Source organism: Rhinolophus sinicus, chromosome 11 (genome assembly GCF_057876585.1).
Source record: "Rhinolophus sinicus isolate RSI-liver-muscle chromosome 11, RSI-T2T, whole genome shotgun sequence".
Taxonomy (NCBI): Eukaryota; Metazoa; Chordata; class Mammalia; order Chiroptera; family Rhinolophidae; genus Rhinolophus; species Rhinolophus sinicus.
In genome coordinates this window covers 23,811,599-23,830,891 of record NC_142511.1, presented here as the reverse complement: position 1 = coordinate 23,830,891, position 19,293 = coordinate 23,811,599, and the positions used below count along the sequence as shown (strand labels likewise).

General features: G+C 53.2%; 1 protein-coding gene across 5 annotated transcripts in view; it reads right to left on the bottom strand.

The window, feature by feature from the left end:
• Nucleotides 1-19,293, bottom strand: part of LRRN2 (leucine rich repeat neuronal 2) — a 98,900-nt gene that overhangs the window by 26,596 nt on the left and 53,011 nt on the right. For 4 of the 5 annotated variants that reach the window (XM_019711389.3, XM_019711390.3, XM_088801738.1 and 1 more), the window contains one exon: nucleotides 1,948-4,987. In XM_019711389.3, the coding sequence (XP_019566948.3) occupies nucleotides 2,600-4,762 (2,163 nt within the window). In that variant the 5' untranslated portion in view covers nucleotides 4,763-4,987 and the 3' untranslated portion in view covers nucleotides 1,948-2,599. Of the gene's footprint in view, nucleotides 1-1,040; nucleotides 4,988-19,293 lie in introns of those variants that run through there. The other variant, XR_016022778.1, reaches the window with a different exon arrangement.

Sequence of the window (19,293 nt, the reverse complement as noted above, 5' to 3'; positions counted from 1 at the left end):
CCCACCCAGAAAGGCAGTGACTGCCGATTGTCCTAAAGGAAAGGAGAGGCATTGATTTCTGACTCCAGTTTTTCATCATCTGCACACGCCCAGCCTGCCTGCCTCTTCCTTCTGGGTCGGCGAGAACCAGTGCGAAGCTCCCAGATGGTGAATAGGCTAGATCCCACAGGCCCGCTTACGGCAGTTGGCAGCGCTGCCCAGACATAGCTATAGTGATCCCAAACTTCATCAGGGAAGAGTACTGGGGGCTTAGGGGTGTGGGCCATGGGTGCTGGAAGGGGACGGGAGCATGTATGTCATGTCTCTGCTTGCCCAGTCCCCGCCCCTGAGAAGCACATCACCCGCCCTTGGGAAAGATCACATGGGAATGGAACCTGCTGACCTGAGCAGCCCATCAGAAAGTGGGAAGGGCGGAGGGACCACTGTCTAGCCCCTTTCCTAGCCCTCTCCCGGGAGCCTGGAGAGAAGGAATGAAACATTCTAGCCACTGGAGGCTGGAGCTCTGAGGTTCTCAAAGTGTGGTATCCAGACCAGCAGCATCAGTGTTTGCATTAGAAATGCAAATTCTCAGGTCCTGCCCACATCTAGACCAGAAACTCTGGGCGTGGGCCCAGCGATCTGTGTTTAGCAAGCCCTGGGTGATTCTGAGACAGGCTGACCTGCTCAAGAGGAAGAATGCTTCCAAACGGGCTGTTTGCAGAAGGTCTTCAGAGAAGCCTGCTCTCCTGTGCTCACAGAGCAAGGAGCGTTACCCTCTGGTTTGGGGTGAGTGTGCTCTTTCTAGGTTCTGTGGGGTCTGAGGCTCTGTCTCCTGGTCTGGCTTCCACCAGTGTGTACACTTGGCTCTGGGTGGCAGCTTACAGCAGCCTCTAATAAAATGCTGAATGTTGTCTGTAGCACAGGGGTCCTTAGGCTCACGTTGCTTCTTTTCCATCTCAGGAGCTCCATGACTTCCCCCAGCCTATCTCAGAAATAAGCGCTATGGCCAGGGACCTCTTGATCTGGAGCTGCCCCCTTGGCTGGCCACAGCAGACCCTCACCTTGCCTCTGTTGCCTTTTCAACAGATGTCCTCTTCACACTCGGTCCTCAGAAGTCAACCTGTTTTTTCAAATTCTGCAAAAGCAAACCGGGTTCATTGCACATTATACTGAAATGGCCTGGGATAAATACAGCCATTTCCCGGTCCCACAGCCTTCCCCACCCGTCCCCAAATCCTCTACCACCTCACAACTCTTTCTGCCCCAGTGAGCCCAAGTTCTTGCTGTCTTGATTATTTGCAATTCTCTGCGTGACTTGCCTCTTGGGCTTGTTTAATTAGAAACAGGCCTGGGAAGTGCTTCTTATGCCTTGGCATGTTAATTGCATATCAGAGAATGAGAAGGGGTGACAATGTTTGGTGACAGAAATTTCCACTTCCTCCATCTTTGGCTTTTTCTCCATTTTTCTCCCCCACATCTCTCCTTGCCTCCTGTGCTTCCTCCCTCTCTTGTCTGCCTCTCCTGCTCTTTGCCCCTCTTCCCCCACCTCTGTTGCTCAGTTACAGGGCTCTCTGAGAGAGGCCAGAATTAAAATCTAGAGCAGGGCTGTCCAAACTTTTCTCAACGTTTTTCACCAAGGGCCATATGCGGTAAAATACACAAACAGCCGGGCCACTCACTCGAGGTGAAGTACGTATTGCCTCACCTGGTTTATTTAAGTAAACTAAATATATTTTTGGAATTTGCTGCAGGCCAATTAAAAATGGATTGTGGACCGCAGCTGGCCCGCGGGCCGCAGTTTTGACATCCCTGATCGAAAGGAAAAATCTGTGCGCTCTTTTGCCGTTTCCCTCTCTCTCTCTCTCTTCTCCTTTCTCTCCCATTCCAGCCCCTTCCTCTGTCGCCCTCTGGGCTTTGAAGGGACTTAGAGCAGGGAGCTCTGAGTTATACTCGGCACTCAAAGGACTATTTTCTTTTTGTTTCTTTTCCCCCCTTATTATGGTTGTTCTTATTTCATTTTATTTTTTACAAAACAGGAGAAAAGAGTGAATTGGGTTGGGGGGAGATGATACATTTCTCCACAAAGGTACAAAACTGCCTATAGAAAGTCAACCTCAGAGTATCAACAGGGCTGCCAAGAGGAGGTGGTTCTGGCAGCGTCTCCCCAAACGTCCTTTACGGCTGGTTGGGAGCGTCCCCCAAGATGGGAGGAGAAGCCTCCTGTAGCCCTTGCTCAGGAGGGGAACGAGCAAGCAACTGAGACTGTACAGAGCAGGAGAAGAGGAGGGCACGCGTCCTGTGGGCCAAGGCCTGGGACATAGGCGGGGGACATCCAGGCAGAGGCTCAGGAGCCTCTGGGCACGTAGACAATTGGGGTGACGGGAGGCTCTGACCAGAGTCTTTCTGTCCCTTGCAGATGCTCCTCAAAAAGGCAGCAGAGGAGACCTCAGGAGACAAGGGCCATGTTTTGGAGGCTGCAGGAGCAACCCCTGGGCCACAAAGCCCCAGCTGTCTTGGTCCAGCTGCCAGGCCTCAAGCACGTGGGTCCATGCCACATTCCTGGCAGGGCATCTGGCCCAGATTGCTTCCCTTTTGGTAAAAAGTAGTCCTAGTCATTTCTCTACTGCTGAGAATAGGCTGAGCTCCAGGAATTTTGTGACAATGGTGGTGACAGTGTCTCCCCTTCTGAGGACCTGGACAGCTTCCTTCCCAGATTCCAGGGCAGGACAAGGGGTGCAGATACCACCCGAACTGAGGGGGCACCCCAGCCCCAGAAAGCCCAGGCTGGAAGGAGAGGCCGCCCACCCACCCCCTGCCTGGGCTGGCCAGTGCCAAGGTGGGCTGCTAGCCCGGCTGCTAGCAGGAGGATGGCCAGGGCCAGGATGGCTATGAGCCCGGGGTGGCCCCCTAAGGCTCTGTGGCAAGGAGTGGCCTCTTTAGTCCTGGCCCATACATAGGCCAACTGGGTGTGGGCATCAGCAAAGGCCACTTGCAGGCAGACCCAGTACTCCGTGGCTGGAAGGAGGCGGGTGATGTTATAGCTGAGGGTGCCCCGAGGCAGGCGGGCCAGAGCAGTGGCCCCCTGGCCCCGGAGAGAAGAGGCGCTGGACCAGGTGAGGTTGGTGGAGATAGTGTTGGGTGGGGGAACCCAAGATAGCAGGATGTGATAGGGGTGGATCTCCTGCACCCGGAGCTCTAGCCCCCATTTCTTGTCCTTGCCTAGCTGCAGGGGAGCCTGGCCAACCGTCACACTGACTGTCTTAGTATCAGCCCCCACCAGGTTCTGGGCCACACAGGTGTACAGCCCTGCCTCTTCCACTGTCACCCTCCGCAGCTCCAGGGTCCCCTCGGGGTACACCCGGTATCTCCTGTCTGCATGGGCAGCTATCAGTCGAGCCCCGACTGGAGTGACCCAGTAGATCTCAGGTTCCGGTTCAGCCAGCGCCCGGCAGTGCAGCACCAGACTCTCTCCACTGGCCACATGGAGGCTGGGGGGAAAGCTGCGGGGGGAGATGAGGGGCAGGCAGTGGTCCGTCATCTCCCGAAAGGGCACCTCTCGGACTGGGCGACGCTGGAGGTCTGGTGGCTCAGCACACAGGGTGGACTGCGGCTCGATGAAGCGCACACGGGTGCCCGTGGCATTGGCCCAGCGGATGACACAGTCACAGCGGATGGGGTTGCCATGAAGACCCACCTCCTGCAGGTTGGGCAGGGACTCCACTGTCTGCCGGTGCAAGGCACTGAGTGCGTTGTTGTTGAGCATGAGGGTCTCCATCTGGGGCAGGTGGTGGAAGGCGCGGGGGTGAATAAAGGACAGCCGGGGATTGTTGGTGACGTCCAGCTTGGTCAGCTCGGGGAGGTTGACCAGGGCAAACTTGTCAATGGAAACCAGCTCCTCCATATTGTTCAGCCCCAGCTCCTTGAGGTGCAGCATGTTGGCGAAGTCCCCTGGCCCCACACGCTGGAGCGGGTTCTTGTTCAGGTCCAGGAACTTGAGCCCGGGCACCTGCTCCAGTGCCCGCCTGGGCACCCGAGCCAGCTGGTTGTCATAGAAGGAGAGGCTCTCCAGGCTTTGCAGCCCCTCCAGGGCGTAGTCGGAGATCTCCCGGAGGTTCATGCCTGCCAGCACCAGGCTGCGCAGGTTGGCCAGGGGCCGGAAGTTCATGTCCAGGATGGCGTCCACCTTGTTCCCGCCAATCATGAGGACCTCCAGGTTGGGCAGCATCTCGAACCAGCGGCTGTCCACGGCCTTCAGCAGGTTGGAGTCGAGGTGCAGCCGAAGCAGGTTGCCGAGGCCAGCGAAGGCCCGGGGTGCGATGCGGTGCAGCTGGTTGTGGTTGAGATAGAGCTCCTGCAGGCTGGCCAGCCCTGCAAAGCTGTGGTCCTCTAGCCAGGTCAGCTGGTTCTCCTCCAGGTGCAGGCTCAGCAGCTGGGGCAGGGCACGCAGATCACAGTCACGGGCATCCGAAAAGCTGTTCTGGGCCAGGTCCAGCTCTGTGAGGTTGTCCAGGTAGCCAAGCTCCCTTCGGCCCACGTGCACGATGCCGTTGCTCTGCAGTAGCAGGGTCTGCGTGCCTGCAGGCAGCGCCGGCGGCACGGCCGTCAGGAACAGGTCGTTGCAGTCTACAGTGGTGGCCTCGCGGTAGGACGAGCGAGGTGTATACCAGGGCCGGATCTGGCAGGCACATCGAGGGGGACAGGGCACACGCCAGGGGACCACGGGCACAGCGGCAGTGGCACCAGCCACCCAAGCTAGCAAGAGGGGGGCCACGAGGAGCCTCATTATGGAGCCGCAGGGAAGAGGACCATCCACAGGAGAAGTCTGCAGTCCTTCTGCTCTTACCGGTTTGTAGGCTGAGGGGCAGCAGCCTGCCAGGGCCTGGGGACCCACCCTCCCAGGGCAGTCATGCTGCTCGAGGTGAGGCTCGGCTCTGCTCGCCCAGCTGGGTGCGGCTGTCCATCCTCATCCGCGGGGCCTGCTCACTCACCGCCACGTCCCGGGGCGGCCCTGGAGAAGAGGATTAGAGTTAAGCAGGTGGCAGAGAAGCGGAATCTAGCTCCTCCTCCTGTCTCACCTGTCTGACTCCAGAGGCCACAGGAGCTGAAGGGGTGGGCAGGGCCCAGGCTCCCGGGTTCCGTCCTACAGTCCTTAGGCTTTAGTGTCCTTTTCTATGGCCTGCGGGGAAAATGAGTGACTACAAGTCTTCAGGCAAGAAGGGAGATTGGGCCTTGGAAGCTTCCAGGATACTCGGGAAAGGTGTGTGTGTGGAAGAGAGTTGGTGGCTGCCATTATTGTCATCTTCAGGGTCCCTTCTGAGTCCAGAGAGATGTGGAGTAGATTCTCCAAATTTTCTCACATCTCTCCTCCCTGCCTCCTTGGCTCACTCAATAAATGGAAAATAAAGTGCTGGTTTCCAGACATCTCTCTGAGTGGTGTGGGCAGGGGATGGTGGAAACAAGTGCAGCTTCTAAATTCCAGGGGGGCTCCCAGGACTCTGGAAGTTGGGAGGCAGTGGCTCCTAGCCCCATCCCATACCCAGACAGGTTGGGGAAGCGGGTGGTTCTGCCTGGGGTCTGCTTAAGCTCTCCTGGGTGTGGTGCAGCTTGGGATTTTTGCCAACTTTCACATGTGGACGCAGCGGCTTTCCCTTTCCCAATAGCCTGGCCGAGCTGCCAGGTGGTGGGATGAAGAAGCCTGGGTTTGAGCTCCTCAGCCCTGCAGGTAAGACCTTGCATGACCTGGTCGCAGCCACCTCTTCTGGCTTCTCTTGCTGCCACCCCGCTTAACCGCTGTGCATACCCCTTTCAGGTTGAAGTTACCCTGCTATGCCCTTTCTCATGTGTCCTTCTCATTGTCTCCCAGGCAACCCCTACTTGTTCTTCAAGAACTTAAGGTCACTCCCCTCCTACAGAAAACTCCTCCCGGGCCTCCCACCCACGGCTGGCTAAGGGGACTGCTTTGTACTCTTACAGGGCCCCATGCTTCCTTCTGTCACAGCGCCGACCACATCACGTGGAAATGTCTCCCCATCTAGGGACCTGTCTTGCTCATCGTTGTGCTTGTAGCACAGGGCACGTGTCCACTGAGTATTTATTATATAATCAATCTCCGGAGCCCAGGGCCCTGTCCCCCAGGAGGTCGGCCCCCCCCACACCCCCACCTATAGTCAAAGCCCTTGCTGTTCCCTTCCTCTCAATCCCGGGGATCAGTCCGGGTCCTCTCAGACCCCACAGCCAGGCTGCATCACCCTGGAAGCAAGTCCAGCCTTGGCCCAGACCGAGTTGGGGGGCTTCCTGGGCCTGAGCTGACTCCTGAATGGAAGTCTGATTTGGGTAGTTTTCCAGCTGCAGGCATCAGGGAAGTACACATGATTTGCCAGAACTCTTCAAAGACTCTGAATATTTTTTCTGATTTAACCCTCATGACTAGTCTACAAGATAAGCATTAATACCCCCCAGTTTGCAGATGAAGAAACTGAGGTTCAGAAGAGGTTAGAGAATTTAGCTCAAGACACATAGCTGGTCAGTGGCAGGAAACAGGAATCCACCCAGTTTGTGCCATTTAGACCAAGCTTCTCAGCCCCCAGGTCTGGCCCGAGCCTCCCCTGGGCTCCCTGGGGTGCAGCAGCAGCTGGATGCCCGTTATTGTCTCCTGGGGCAATGAGTCCTTACCAGGGAGCTTCAGGAACCTGGGAACTGTGTCTCCTACCACTTTCCAGGCAGGTGCCTCTCCGCTGGCCAGAGGGGCTCTTTGCTCACTTCATCCTGCTTCCAGGACACTGGGGCCCAGGAGGGCAGCGGTTGGTGGCTTGGTACCCTTTCTCAGAAGGAGAGTGGCATGCCTGTTTATATCTACCTCCCACCTTCTTTTGGAGCTATTTCTGAAGGTGGGAAAAAGAAGCATGACTTAAAATGAACAGAGGTTTTGCGCAGGGATGTGTGTGTACTGACACGTAAAACTCAGGGCAAACAAACACATGTGCACACATCCATGCACCTGCATAGAAGTGCGAGGGGAGCCTGGGGGCCCGCCAACCCAAGCCTGTGCCTGTCGGTCAGGAATGGGGGAGGGATTTGTGGTGTACTATGTGGGTGGAGAGGCAGCAGGGACAAGCTGAGTCCCGAAGGGCCCTGTCTAAGGCCAGTGGTCCTGCTTCCTGCTTCCTACCTGGACAGCAGAACCCACCAGCAAGGAGAGCTCACTATTGTATTTACCACTTCCTACCAGAAAAGTTACTGACTTCTCTGAGCGTCTGTTCCTTATGTATAAAATGAAGTCATCAGGATTAAAGGAGCTGAGTGTGTTGCACACAGAAAGAGCTCAATAAATGTTAGTTCCCTTCCAGCTCTGCTCATCCCCCGGGCTTGGGAAGGCCTCCAGCTAGGACTTCTTGGGGGAAACAGAAGTTGGATCCTAGAGCCTGACAGGCTTCTGCTAAGCTTGCCCAGTGTGGGCTCAGTGTCGCCTTCAGATGGTGGAGTGGGTGCTGTGCACAGAAACAGACCACACGTCACACCTTTAAAGGGTGCCACTCTGACAGGACCAAAACTGCAAAGCGATTAGGAGAGCCGAAGACTTTGTAGGCGGAGAGAAGGCTGGAGTGGGTGGAGAGGGGTGTTCATCTGAGCCACAAGCATTTCCGGGGCCTTCAGACCCTGACTGAGCCCCAGGCGTCTCTCCTCCAACACCTTTGTTCTAATACATTTGTGATTGAGAAACCAAACTTAATTTAAAACCTCCAGAGACTGGCCTTTCCCTGCACCCCCGGCGGCACCCTCCTTTCCTGCTCTGGCTGGGCTGGGTGAGGGAGGCAATGCTCCTGCTCCTCACCAGGAGCCCAGAGAGAGGCAGCAGCTTGATGACTCATGTTCACGCTGTATCTCTGATCCCAAGACTTGGCAAAGGCCTAGATGAGCCCTCCCCATCGCTGCTGAGCACGCAGCCCCTTCCAGGGTGGAACGCAGAGCTGCCCACTCACCTGCCATCACCATTTAAGGTCGTCTTGCACACGGCCCACTCATGCAGGCTGATTAGCAATTTCTGCCAGGAGCTCAGAGAAAGCAAATTGTCTTTTATCCATAATCTCCTGGGTGAGCGGGAGTTCAGACCATCACATGTACATTTTCCCCAACTGGATTTCAAGCTCCTTGCTGCTGGGGCCACGTCTTACGTGCTTTTTGTGTCCCCACAGCACTGAGGGTAGGACTGAGCATGAAAGGGTGCTTGTGAGTGGATATAAATAGTGAAACGTAATCTTCCCATAACCGTGTGTGTAGGCAGAGAAGGGATTATTTAGTCTCCTTTTGCAGGGGAAGTAACTGAGGCTCTAAAAGGTTAAGTGACTTGTCAGCTTCTACATGGCAGGGTCGACATTCAAACCCAGGTCTTGCCCCGGCAGCCCAGCCAATGCTCACCGCCTGGCGGATCAATGCCTGCCTTACAAGGACAGAGCGCAGGGCGGACCCAGGGAGGTGGCCTTGGACACAGACCCCTTCAGGACGGCCTCTGTCCTCAGCTCTTCCTCCCTGATGCTTACCTGCCAGGCCCCTCCATAGCCAGACACTATTCCTTGACTCCTGGCTAGAGTGACCTGCTGGGGGGACAGCATGGGGAAGATCCGGTTCCTGTGTGAGTGTGGCTGGGCCTGGAACCACAGGGCCAAACAGCAGCCTCACACAGGCCCTAGCCCGCCTTCTGACTTGGGGCTGGGGGCTGCCCGCACTGCCGGCAGCAGGGCCTTCAGGGATGAAGACAGAGAGCCCTGGGGGCCACAGTCAGGGAAGTAAAGTCGCCCACTCCAGAGGCAAGTTCTCTCTTGGAAGGGCTGGCTCTGCAAGCCCCATCGGCCCGCCTTCTCCAGGCAGCTGCTTTGGATCTCGCAGGAGGTGTGGAATTGATCTCCTATACTCCCTCGTACACTAAGACCCTTGGCAATGCGCTAAATGACGATATTTGGAGAAACTTTTGTCAGGAGTCAGAGCTGCCTTTCCCGCCTTCTCCAGCAAGGCCCGGTGCTCCTACCACACATTTAGGTCGCTGTTCTTCCAGCGGGCTGGTGGATGCAGCCTCTCCCCGCCCTCCTCCCCCTTCCTCTCCCCTTCCTGGCAGCCTCTGCCCTGCCCCTGGGAGCTGAGTGTCTGGAGGGAGGAGCAGGCAGGTGGTGATCGATTGCCTGGCCTTCTTTGCTTCAGTGCCAGGTCCCCCTGAGCTGCAGAGACAGATGGGCAGCATAATTGAGTACAGCGTTGATAAACTCCAGCCTCCTCACCAGCAGATAAGCGCTGGGTGGAAGGGATGCAGAGGGAGGGAGGGCAGCCCTCCATCTGTACACCTGGCCTCAGCTTCTCCTGGGAGGTGAGCATGGCCCCTCACTCCCACTTTTCATTTAATCACAGACAACCAGGACCTCAGAGCTGAAGGAGACCTCAGCGTTTATCTAGTCTTCCAGAGCCTGAATTCCATAAATAACTTATGGAGCGGAGAAGCCTGGGCTTTGCAAACAGAGTTTGAGCCTGGCTCTGCCTCTTGCTGTGTGACCTTGGGCAAAGTGGGTAACCCTCTGAACCTCAAATGTTCAAGCAGGGAAATGGGGATAAAACACTAGCTGTGAAGAGCACATGGATATAAGGGGTACGCAGTGCTTGTCAGTGCCCTTCATTTGCCCCATCACTGCTGCCTCTCATTGCATCTGACCATCTGCTTCTCATCTCTCACCTTTTGTAATAAACTTTAAAAAATATTATTGAGGTACAGGAGAGTACATTAATGGCACTAATTCTCAGTGTACAGCTGGAATCTCTACGTTTGCAGATACCAGTACAACCACTGACACCCAGATCAAGATATAAATATCTCCAGTATTCTAGAAGGTTCCTGGGAAGCTTCCTTCCTAGTCTATACCCAGCATGCATCTGGAGTTAGCCAGTGTCCTGACTACTATCACCATCAATCAGTTTCATCTTTTCAACCCAGACTTCCCTTTCCTTTTCCATCACAACTTGGGACCACATTCTTTGGAAACTTTAGGGAAGGCCAGGACTTCAGACTTGAAATGCACTTAATTCATCCTCCTCTCCTGAGGGCTATAGCTTTTCTGGGTCTCCTGTTTAATCAGCCATCCCCAGAAAGAGAGACTGATTCCTCCTCGTTCTGTACTTCCCATAGCTAGCGATTGCTCTATGCCTTAGGGCCCTGCTCTGGCTGGAATCCAATGGCCTGGGCCTGTGAGTGCCAACTGCCTCAAGGCAGGGAGATGGCAGGACGACCTCCTGGCCCCACGCACCCCTTGCAACCCTGTGACTCTCAGCCAACTTCCCTCCTTCAAAGCCCTGCTGGGTCTTGGCCACCTCCTGGCGCAGTGCTGCTCACCCCCCTTTCTCCTGCAGACCCCAGGTCTTCTCATTACAGAGCTCGAGGACATTAGGCAAGAGGACAAATGGAAGAGTGTCCAGAAAGGAGGGACCCAGACTCACTTCCAGCGGCCCCTGACCTCTCCCTGGCTGTCTCAGAGGGAGAGACACACTCAACTTGCCCCAAACTCAGCATCTCCCACCAAACCTGCTCTTGCTTCTTCGGTTCCATCTCTGTCAGTCAGCACCACCAGCCACGTTCTCCAAGACTGCAAACATGTGCCATCTTGCCCTGCCCCCCCAACCCCCCCCCCCCCACAGTGCTCACACTTCCCTTTTCATCTCTTGTCTTACCCTTATGAGAGCCTCTTTGGTCTCTCCTCCTCACCCTTAAGTGACCCTCTCACTCCTAGACACCCCACACTCCTGCTAAACGAGACTTGCTACCTCTTTCCACATCTCAGGAGTATCACACCGCCTGAAAATCCCTGCCCCAACTTCAACTACCAATCTCCCCTTCAGCCATAGAAATCCATCCCAAATGCTGCCTCCTCTATGATGCTTTCCCTGATCCCCTTGAGAAGCTTGCTTACTTCCCCCTCCCGCCTTCCCCAGCACCCCTGAAACTCTGAGCAGACCCCACGACAGCACGTTCCTTGCTGTTGGGCTGCAGATCTGTCTTCCCAGCCAGGCTGTGAGCTGTTCCAGGAGAGGATGGTTTCTCATTGATTTCTGTTTCCCCAGAGCCTAGTGCAGTACAGACTTTCCCTGCAGGGGTGGGAGGTGAACGGCAACCCATTAGTGGGTCATGAAAACAATTTAAAGTGGGTCACAATCTGCATTTAAAAAAAAAGAGATAAAATAGAAAATATCAGAGTGAATCGTATGCAGCTAGACTAAGCATTGTTTTGAGAAGTTTGTCCCCTATTTCACACACACATACAGAGGGAGGTACAGGGACATGATGAAAAAAATCATGCTTTTTTTTTTTCTTTTTTGTCTTGGGTTGCAGCTACAAGAGCTTGGAAACCATTATTCTTTCTTGGTAAGGTGAGTCCCTTCAACTCTAGTTTACGCCACTGGAAGGAAGACATGAAGCAAAGTCTCAGAGGAAAGATGTGACATTCCTGAGCACCTTCTGTGTGCCAGGATTTCCATTTGCTGGCCACGCTGTCTACCTCATCCCGTCCTCCAGACAACCCTGGGAAGGAGGCACTTTTTAGATAAGAAACCCCAAGCTCAGTGGAGCTAAGCGATCAGACCAAATTCCCACAGCAAAATGTGGAAGAGCCAGGATTTGAGCCCAGGTGTGTCTCATTTGCCAGCCCTTTCTAGTTCCATGATTTTGGTGCCAGGAGCTGACTTCCAAGAGTAGATGATGGTGCAGGAACCGGGAAGAAAGTTGGAGGGCATCCCATGGAGAAGGATGAGGTTTCTCACATCCACCCTTGCCCTCTGCCTCTCTCTGGAGTTCTCTGGAATGAAAGGAGTCAGTGTTCCCGTAAAAACCCCTTCCTGGGCCTGGGAGGGAAGGGACTTGTCCCCGGGGAACACTCTCTCTCGCTGGCCCCGGGAGAGGGTGTTTGAGCTCTGATGCCTGGAAGGGAACCTGCCTCGTTATTTCTTAATTAGGAGTGGAAGGTGCCAGTAGGAAGCACACAAAGCCACTTCTGCCTGGTTGCACTGCACCAAAAGCGCTGCAGGGGAATGGAGCCAGGCTGCTGGCGCATGCAGAGCAGTGCCATGCTGAGCCCCACCCCCACGCGCTGCCAGGCTTCTGCTGGTCATCCAAGGAAGCCTGACACCTCCACACCGCCCTCTCCTGGGCTCCCCTGGCGCCCCAGCATCTCTCCATCATAAACTTGTCTGTCTGTCTCTCTCACTAGACTGTGAGCCCCTCAGGGGAAGGAACTGTGCTCCAAGTTGCCAGTTCCTCCAACTTCTGGCACATAGTAGGAGCTCAGAAAACGTCGGTGGAAGGAGGGAAAGAGGGAGGAAAGGAGCGGGGAAAAGGCAAGGAAGGGCACGGAGAGAGGAAGGAAGCTGGTTATTTCGGAGCTCCTAAAGACCAGGTGGATCAGAGTTTGGGCTCAGGCCCCTTCTGCCTCCGCCGTCGCCAACTGGAAGGCGGCACACACTGCTCAGGTACATCTTCCTCAGGTACACGCCTCTGGCCGCTGCACAGCCACTTTGACCCTTACCTCAGGGGGAGCAGGAACTTCTCTCTGACTCAGCTTTCCACCTCTGGATTTGACACGACCCACGATGGTCCTCACCCTTCTGGAGCTCTGGCCTCCACTGACCTCTCTGAGGGCTTTAGAGGCGGCTCTGCACCCGAGTCCTGGCGCGGGCTGTGTGAACTTGAGCACCCTCTCTCAGCTTCTCCTACCTCCTGGGGGATGTTTGTAAAGTGCCTGGTGCTCAGGAGAGTCCCTTCCCTTTTCATCCAGCTCAGTTTGTCTGAGGCACAATCCCCGGTTTCTAGCCCATCTTGGTACCTGGCCACCACCAGGTGGTCATGTGGTTTCTACGGCAGGCGTGCTCTCCTAGAAACCCTTCCACTGCAGGATGTGGTCTCTACGGCAGGCGTGCTCTCCTAGAAACCCTTCCACTGCAGGCTGACACTCCTTCCTGATGGAGCTGCCCTCTCCTGGATCAGATATAAGCGTTTCCCGGGGCCTCCAACGGGGTCCTGTTTCTAGTCTCCAGGGCAGCTCAGTTCATTTACAGAGCATGGATGTCTGACACAACTCTCACCCAGTAAACAATCCAGCGCCTCCTGGCTTAGCTGAGCAGCTCCTTGTTTCCCCAGGTGCTTGCTCCTGGGAAGGGTCAGTAGAGAGGGCCCCTCCAGCAGATTTCTAAATGTCCCAGCTTGATGGTGGCCCACAGTCATTCCACGTTGGCCACAGTCACAAGACAGAGGGTCAGCCAAGCCCAGCTGCTGACCCATGAATCTCTCTAGACTTCCTCCCTGTAATTCCTCCCGTTTTTCTAGAATCAGGTGGGGTGCTGGGCAGACCCTGTAGTATTCTTGAAAGGCTTCCTCCCAGAGCCAGGACCCCAGGACATCCCTTTAGACACAGTGGATCCCTGGGAACTAGGAGCACGGGCAGGGGACGGAAGGGAAAGCCTTTAGAGAGATGCAGGCAGTAGTCCTTCCTGCTCCAGTGCCTTTGCATATGCAGGGTCCTTGCCCGGAAGTCCCTTTTTCATCAGTGTATTTCGGGAATGTCTTCCCATGGCTGAAATTTCAGTTCACATTGCACCTCTCTGAAGTCCTCCCTGACCACGGCCATCCACCCTCTTCCGTAATTAATCAATCCCTTGCTCCTTCTTGCATCCTCTAAGAATCCACATCCTGTACCTGCTCATCCATTCTCTCAGAATGAACTGCTCCAGGGCAGCTCTATGGCTTTGTGGCTCCAGAACTAATAGGAAGGGAAGCACCAATACGTTTTCCAGTCTTGTTTGAGGTGAGTAAGGAGTTAGATGGGGAGGTTTGGGTTTCTGTCTCCACAGTGTTTGTGATACTGAGGGAGGGAGCCTTAGGGCACGTTGGGGGCAGATGCTGGCAGAAGGTTTGGGGCTTGGATGGCTGAGAAAAGGCTGCGGCTCAAATGGGGAGAAGACCAGTTAAACAAGGAGAAAGGCCACAGCTCCTCTAATGGAAAAGGAAAATGAAATCAGAATGAAAATTGATGAGGCAGAGAGAAAAGGAGCCGCGTTTCATCAGCACGTTTGCCAGATGAAGCTGAGAGATAAATCACCCAGCGGCGGAAGGAGCCTTGGTGGCTCCTCGGGGCTCACTGCCTGCTCCCGCCGTCAGCTGTCTCAGGCAGGCCTGCCAGATAAGTGGCTGCAGCTGAGGCCTGTGGAAGTTTTTCCCCTCTAAATGCAGTGAGAATGGCCTGTCAGTCCTCACCACCTCCTGCAGGCCTGCCCGGCCATTCCTTCGCTGGGTCCTCCTCCTTGGTCCCCTCGCCAATCCCTCCGACCTCTCTCTCAGCAGCCCCTCCTTGCTGCCTCTTCCCCAGCTTGGGGCCATGCCTACGGAGAACATGTCTCAGCTCTATCGACCTTCTGCCCCCTCATCCTACTTCTCCAAAGCCAGAGGGGGCAGCAGAGCTCAGGACACAGGAACAGGTGGTGGAGAACACAGGACAGGACAGGGCTGGGTTTTAGTCCCAACGTGGGGACAGACCTTGGAATAGGTCCTCTCACTTCTCTAGGCCTTGCGCCCCTCATCCATGAAATGAGGGGTTTGGGCCAGAGCAGTGAGCTGTTCTACAACTGTGGTCTCTGGACCAGCAGTATCAACATGTTAGCAATGCAGGTTCTTGGGCCCACCCCAGCCCTCCTGACTCAGAATCTCTGAGGTGGGGCCTTGTAGCCAGTGTTGGAACAAACCCTCTTTGAAAATCCTATTTGAAAATCGCTGGGCTAGCCAATCGTTACGGTCCCTCCAGCTGAGATTAGAAATGTATATGTATGTGTGTAAGTATATGTATATACATATACGACGAACATCTTATCATTATTCTGACAGATAAGACTTGAGTGTCCAGAACCCCCTTGCACCTTCTCTGTCCTGGACACAAGGAAAATGCTCCCTAATGGGCATTCATAGAGCCCTGACTGTATGCTGGCACTGTGAGGGGCGAGGGTGCAAGGTCATAGGAAGGGCAGGCAGGGAGTCAACAAATGAAAACAACCTCTCTACTATAGTATGATCAATGGGGTCACAGAAGTATTTACCAAGGGCGACAGAGAGGCACAGCCTAGAAGAGAGAGCACGATTCTGCTTCATGTGGGAAGTTGGGCAGAAAAATCAGAGGAGCTTTACTAAAAGTCATTGAATTGTACACAAAAAATGGGTGATTTTGATGGAATGCAAATTGACTTTATTAAAGTTGTTTAAAAAAAAATCACAAGGGAAGTGTTGCCTGAATCGGTAGGTCAGCAGGTACACAGATGGTGGAAGGCATTGCACGCCTATTGGGGACAGCAGGAGCAAAGGTTCTGGGATAAAAATATATGAAGCAAATTCCAAGAGGTGACTCCCCTGAGGTCCCAAGAGTGTGGTTGGGGCGGGAAAGAGGCTGGAGCAGCAGGCCAGAACCAGAATTGTCTGGACACGATGGCAAAGGCAGAGGGCGGCCGAAGGGGGTATGTATGGCCGTGACCACTATAGCCATCGATAATCATAATTGATTAGGACCGGATGCATTTTGCAATTTAAATTCTTCCATATCCACTGTCCTATATGATTTTCACAACAGCCCTGCAAGGTCATAGGTGCCATTACCTCCATTGTAATGGAAAAGATATTAAGTGACTTGCCCAAGAGCATACAGCAAACGAGTAACAGAGCCAGGGCTAGAAGACAGTGTGCTGCCAAGCGAGGCCTTGTTTTCCCAGTGGGATGACAATGATGTTGACGGTTACCACTGACAGGACTGCTTATGAGCCAGGCCTGGGGCTAGGAACCTGATATGAGTGGCTGCACTGAACGCTCAGAACAATGCTATGATATAGAATGATTAGCCCTTTTCACAGATGTGAAATTCTCAAGAATACCCAGCTGGTCGAGCCAGAACTCCAACTGGGTCGTGGCTGGTGCCAAAGCCTGTGCTCTGAACCCTGGCCTGCATTACCCTCCTCCAGGCCCCACTGCCTCGCTCTCCTCGAGCCCGGAAGGAATGAAGAGATTTCTAGTTGACTTCTCCTTATTCAAACTCCCCTGAGCCTGGGCCAGCCCAAGACAAAGACACTGGCCCCTGGCCTATGCGGAGCAGCCCTTCCTCGCGGGAGGCCCTTCTCTGTCTGGCCGAGGCTCCCTCTCTCCCTGAGCCTGCGTATGCCTTCCGAGCCCACTGGGGACCAGGGGCTCCTGCGGACCCCAGAGCACAGTGGCTGGAAACGCTTCCATCCACGATCAATAGCATAATTCAGGGACTGCCGCAAGTACAAAGGAGTGCAGGTTAAATCAATATTTAGAAGCTTCAAAATTAAACTAATTAAGAGCAAGCCTTAATGATTTTTACTGTCTGGGAATAAAAAAGACAAAAAGTCCATCTATACTTCATCATTCTACCTTAGGAGCTTGTAATAATCTGGGAAGAGCAGAAGATGAAAAGTGCTCCCAGCCAGCCCCACTTTCTGCATTGCAGGAAAGGGGAGCACCTTGACCTTCATAGTGAAAGACGAGGAGAAAGGGGATGGGATGGAGCACAGGATGCAAGTAGCATGCTGTAGAAGGCCACTGGCTTGGGGGAGGGACCGTTATGAATTGAACTGTGTCCCCCCAAAAGATACACTGAAGTCGTAATTTCCAGTACCTGTGAATGTCACCTTAATCTGGAAATAGGGTCTTTGCAGATGTTGTCAAGTGACAGTGAGGTGGGCCCTTACCCAATGACTATAACTCCTTATAAGAAGAGGGAAATTTGGACGCAGACACAGAGGCACCAGGAGAGTTCCTTGTGACGATGGACACAGAGACTGGAGTGCTGCAGCTGCAAGCTGACAAATGACAGTGACGGACTGCCATGGCCAGAAGCTGGGAGAAGGCAAGGAAGGGTTCTCCCCTACAGGTTTCAGACGGAGCATGGTCCTGCCCGCACCTCGGTTTCAGACTTCTGGCTTCCAGAGCTGTGAGACAATAGACTTCTGTTGTTTTAAGCCACCCGGTTTACAGCACTTTGATCCAGCAGCTCTAGGAAACTAACACGATCTTGGATGCTAGTTCCCACTCTACACAGTATAACTGTGCAAACTGGGTAAGATGCTTAACCTCTGGAAGCCTGTTTTTCCCTCTGAAAAATGAGGATAAGATCTTCTGTCTTTTGTACAGAGAAGTAGTACAGATGAAATGAAAACATGAGTGTGAAATATGCGCTATGAGCTGTACGTGCTCCATCACCTGGCCTCATCACGAGTGCAAAGAATCTGAGAAGGGACGCAGGAGCCATCTGTCAGATGGGCAGGACATTCTCTGCCAGCTTGTAGGACTTGTCTAAAAATCCAATCAGGTCACAGGTGTGAGGTGTCTTTGCTTCGTTAGACACATTGTATACATGAAGGGTATTTTTATTATCGTTCTCAACAAGGATTTTATTTGCTGCCCACTTGGCCCAAGTTTTCTCATCTATAAAATGAAAGGGTTGGACAACATATTTTTAAAGCACCATTTCAGCAGCATTCTCTGAGCTTATTTATATATTTAAAAAAAAAATTCTTAGCAGCCCAACCTCGTTCTCATTCCTTACACCTCAGCCCAGTCACCCAGGGTAATTCAGAGGGTGCCAACTAAGCACTGTGGCTTTGCTCCCTTGTCCCCTGCTGCCTGGGTTAAGGGAGGGCGGCACCAGAGCACTTCTCCTCTGTCCTCCCTCAAGAGTGTACCAGGCATGGAAGGAACAGGAAACCACGCAGGCAGCAAATAAAAGCTCTATCGATCATGAGATGGCTGGCATCCCAAGTCCGGCTGGCTCCCAGAACTGTTCATCTTCAATAAACGTTCCTAATGATCCACTCGTACTTAATACTGGAGCCGTGTCTTGTTAAAGTGCAGTGGAACCGGGTGGCTGAGCACTGGCGCTACCGCTGCCCCGTCCAGGCCTCTTCCAGGGCTCCAGGGGGAGGGGTTCTCAGGTGGTCTCAGATTTTTGGAAGGAGCTGCACCTTTCAGCAGTGGGGTTCTCCACTGGGGAGACCAATTTTCTTGCCATGTAACAACGAACATTCTTCCCAGACAGCTATCAGTGAGCGAATGAGCATCTGTCTGCACATCACTCTCATAGGAAAGGTGACATTAGCAGTGTCACCATAATAACCACCTATGCAACGCCATCGCCTGGTCTCCCTACCTGCATCCCACCATCTCTGTCAATATCACCAGCCCCACCGTTACCACTGTTCTTAGCTGTGATCACTGAGACCTCCACGCTCACTGCCATCACCACACGTCACCCTGAACACCCACTACTAGCAGAGCATCGGCTCTTCCATCCACTGTCACAATCCTAGTCATCATAAGTACCCTGATAATCAAAAGAAAATTTATATGGCTTCATCACTCTGACATGTACAGAATCTGAGATAGATATGGATTCTGTCACTGGGAAACATCATGAGACAATGAGACCCATTACAATGCTTACACGAGAACAAGTGGATTTGCATATACACAGAGGTGCTCCCTAAGCATGAGCAAAGCGTGAACATGGAGGTGGGATGCTCAGATGGAGAGCACTGGAGGAGAGGGGAGAGGGGGTGGAGGGATAAGTAGGGGACAGGCCTCACTGTGGCCAGGTGAGCGCCACGTTCTGTTTGGGGAAAAATGAGCATCCTTTGCCTCCTATTAGCTCTGTGTTTTTCAACTCTGGCTGCACAATAGCATCAGATGGGGAATCTTTTAAAATAAACTGATGTCTATGTCCCACTCTAGACCAATTAAATCAATCTCTGGAGCATCATATAAAAAAAAACAAAACTCTCCAGGATTTCTTTGCATGCAAATTTTACATCAAAAGAAAAAAGAAAAAACTTGTAAAACAAAACTAAAGTCCATAGTTATTGATACTGAAAAATACTTCAGGGAACAGTGTACTGAAGTCAGCGATTCACTTTGAAATACACAAAAAATAAGATGGATTGAGGGATAGATGGAGAAAGATGTAATAAAGCAAGTCTAGGAAATGGTTAATGGTAGAATATTATAGATGGTAGGTATATGGTTGCTCACTGTAAAATTCCTTCCACTTTGCTGTATATTTGAAAATTTTTATAATAAAATATTGGTGAAAAAAATCCCCAACTGGTTTTAATGTGAAGCCAGGACTGAGAACCACTGCATCTAAAGAAAAAAATCCATAAGCAAGTAAGTTCCTCTTTCCTCCACCCTCCATGTGTAAAAGAATATACCCTCTTTCTAACAAATCAGACTCTGGTTCAGTGCTT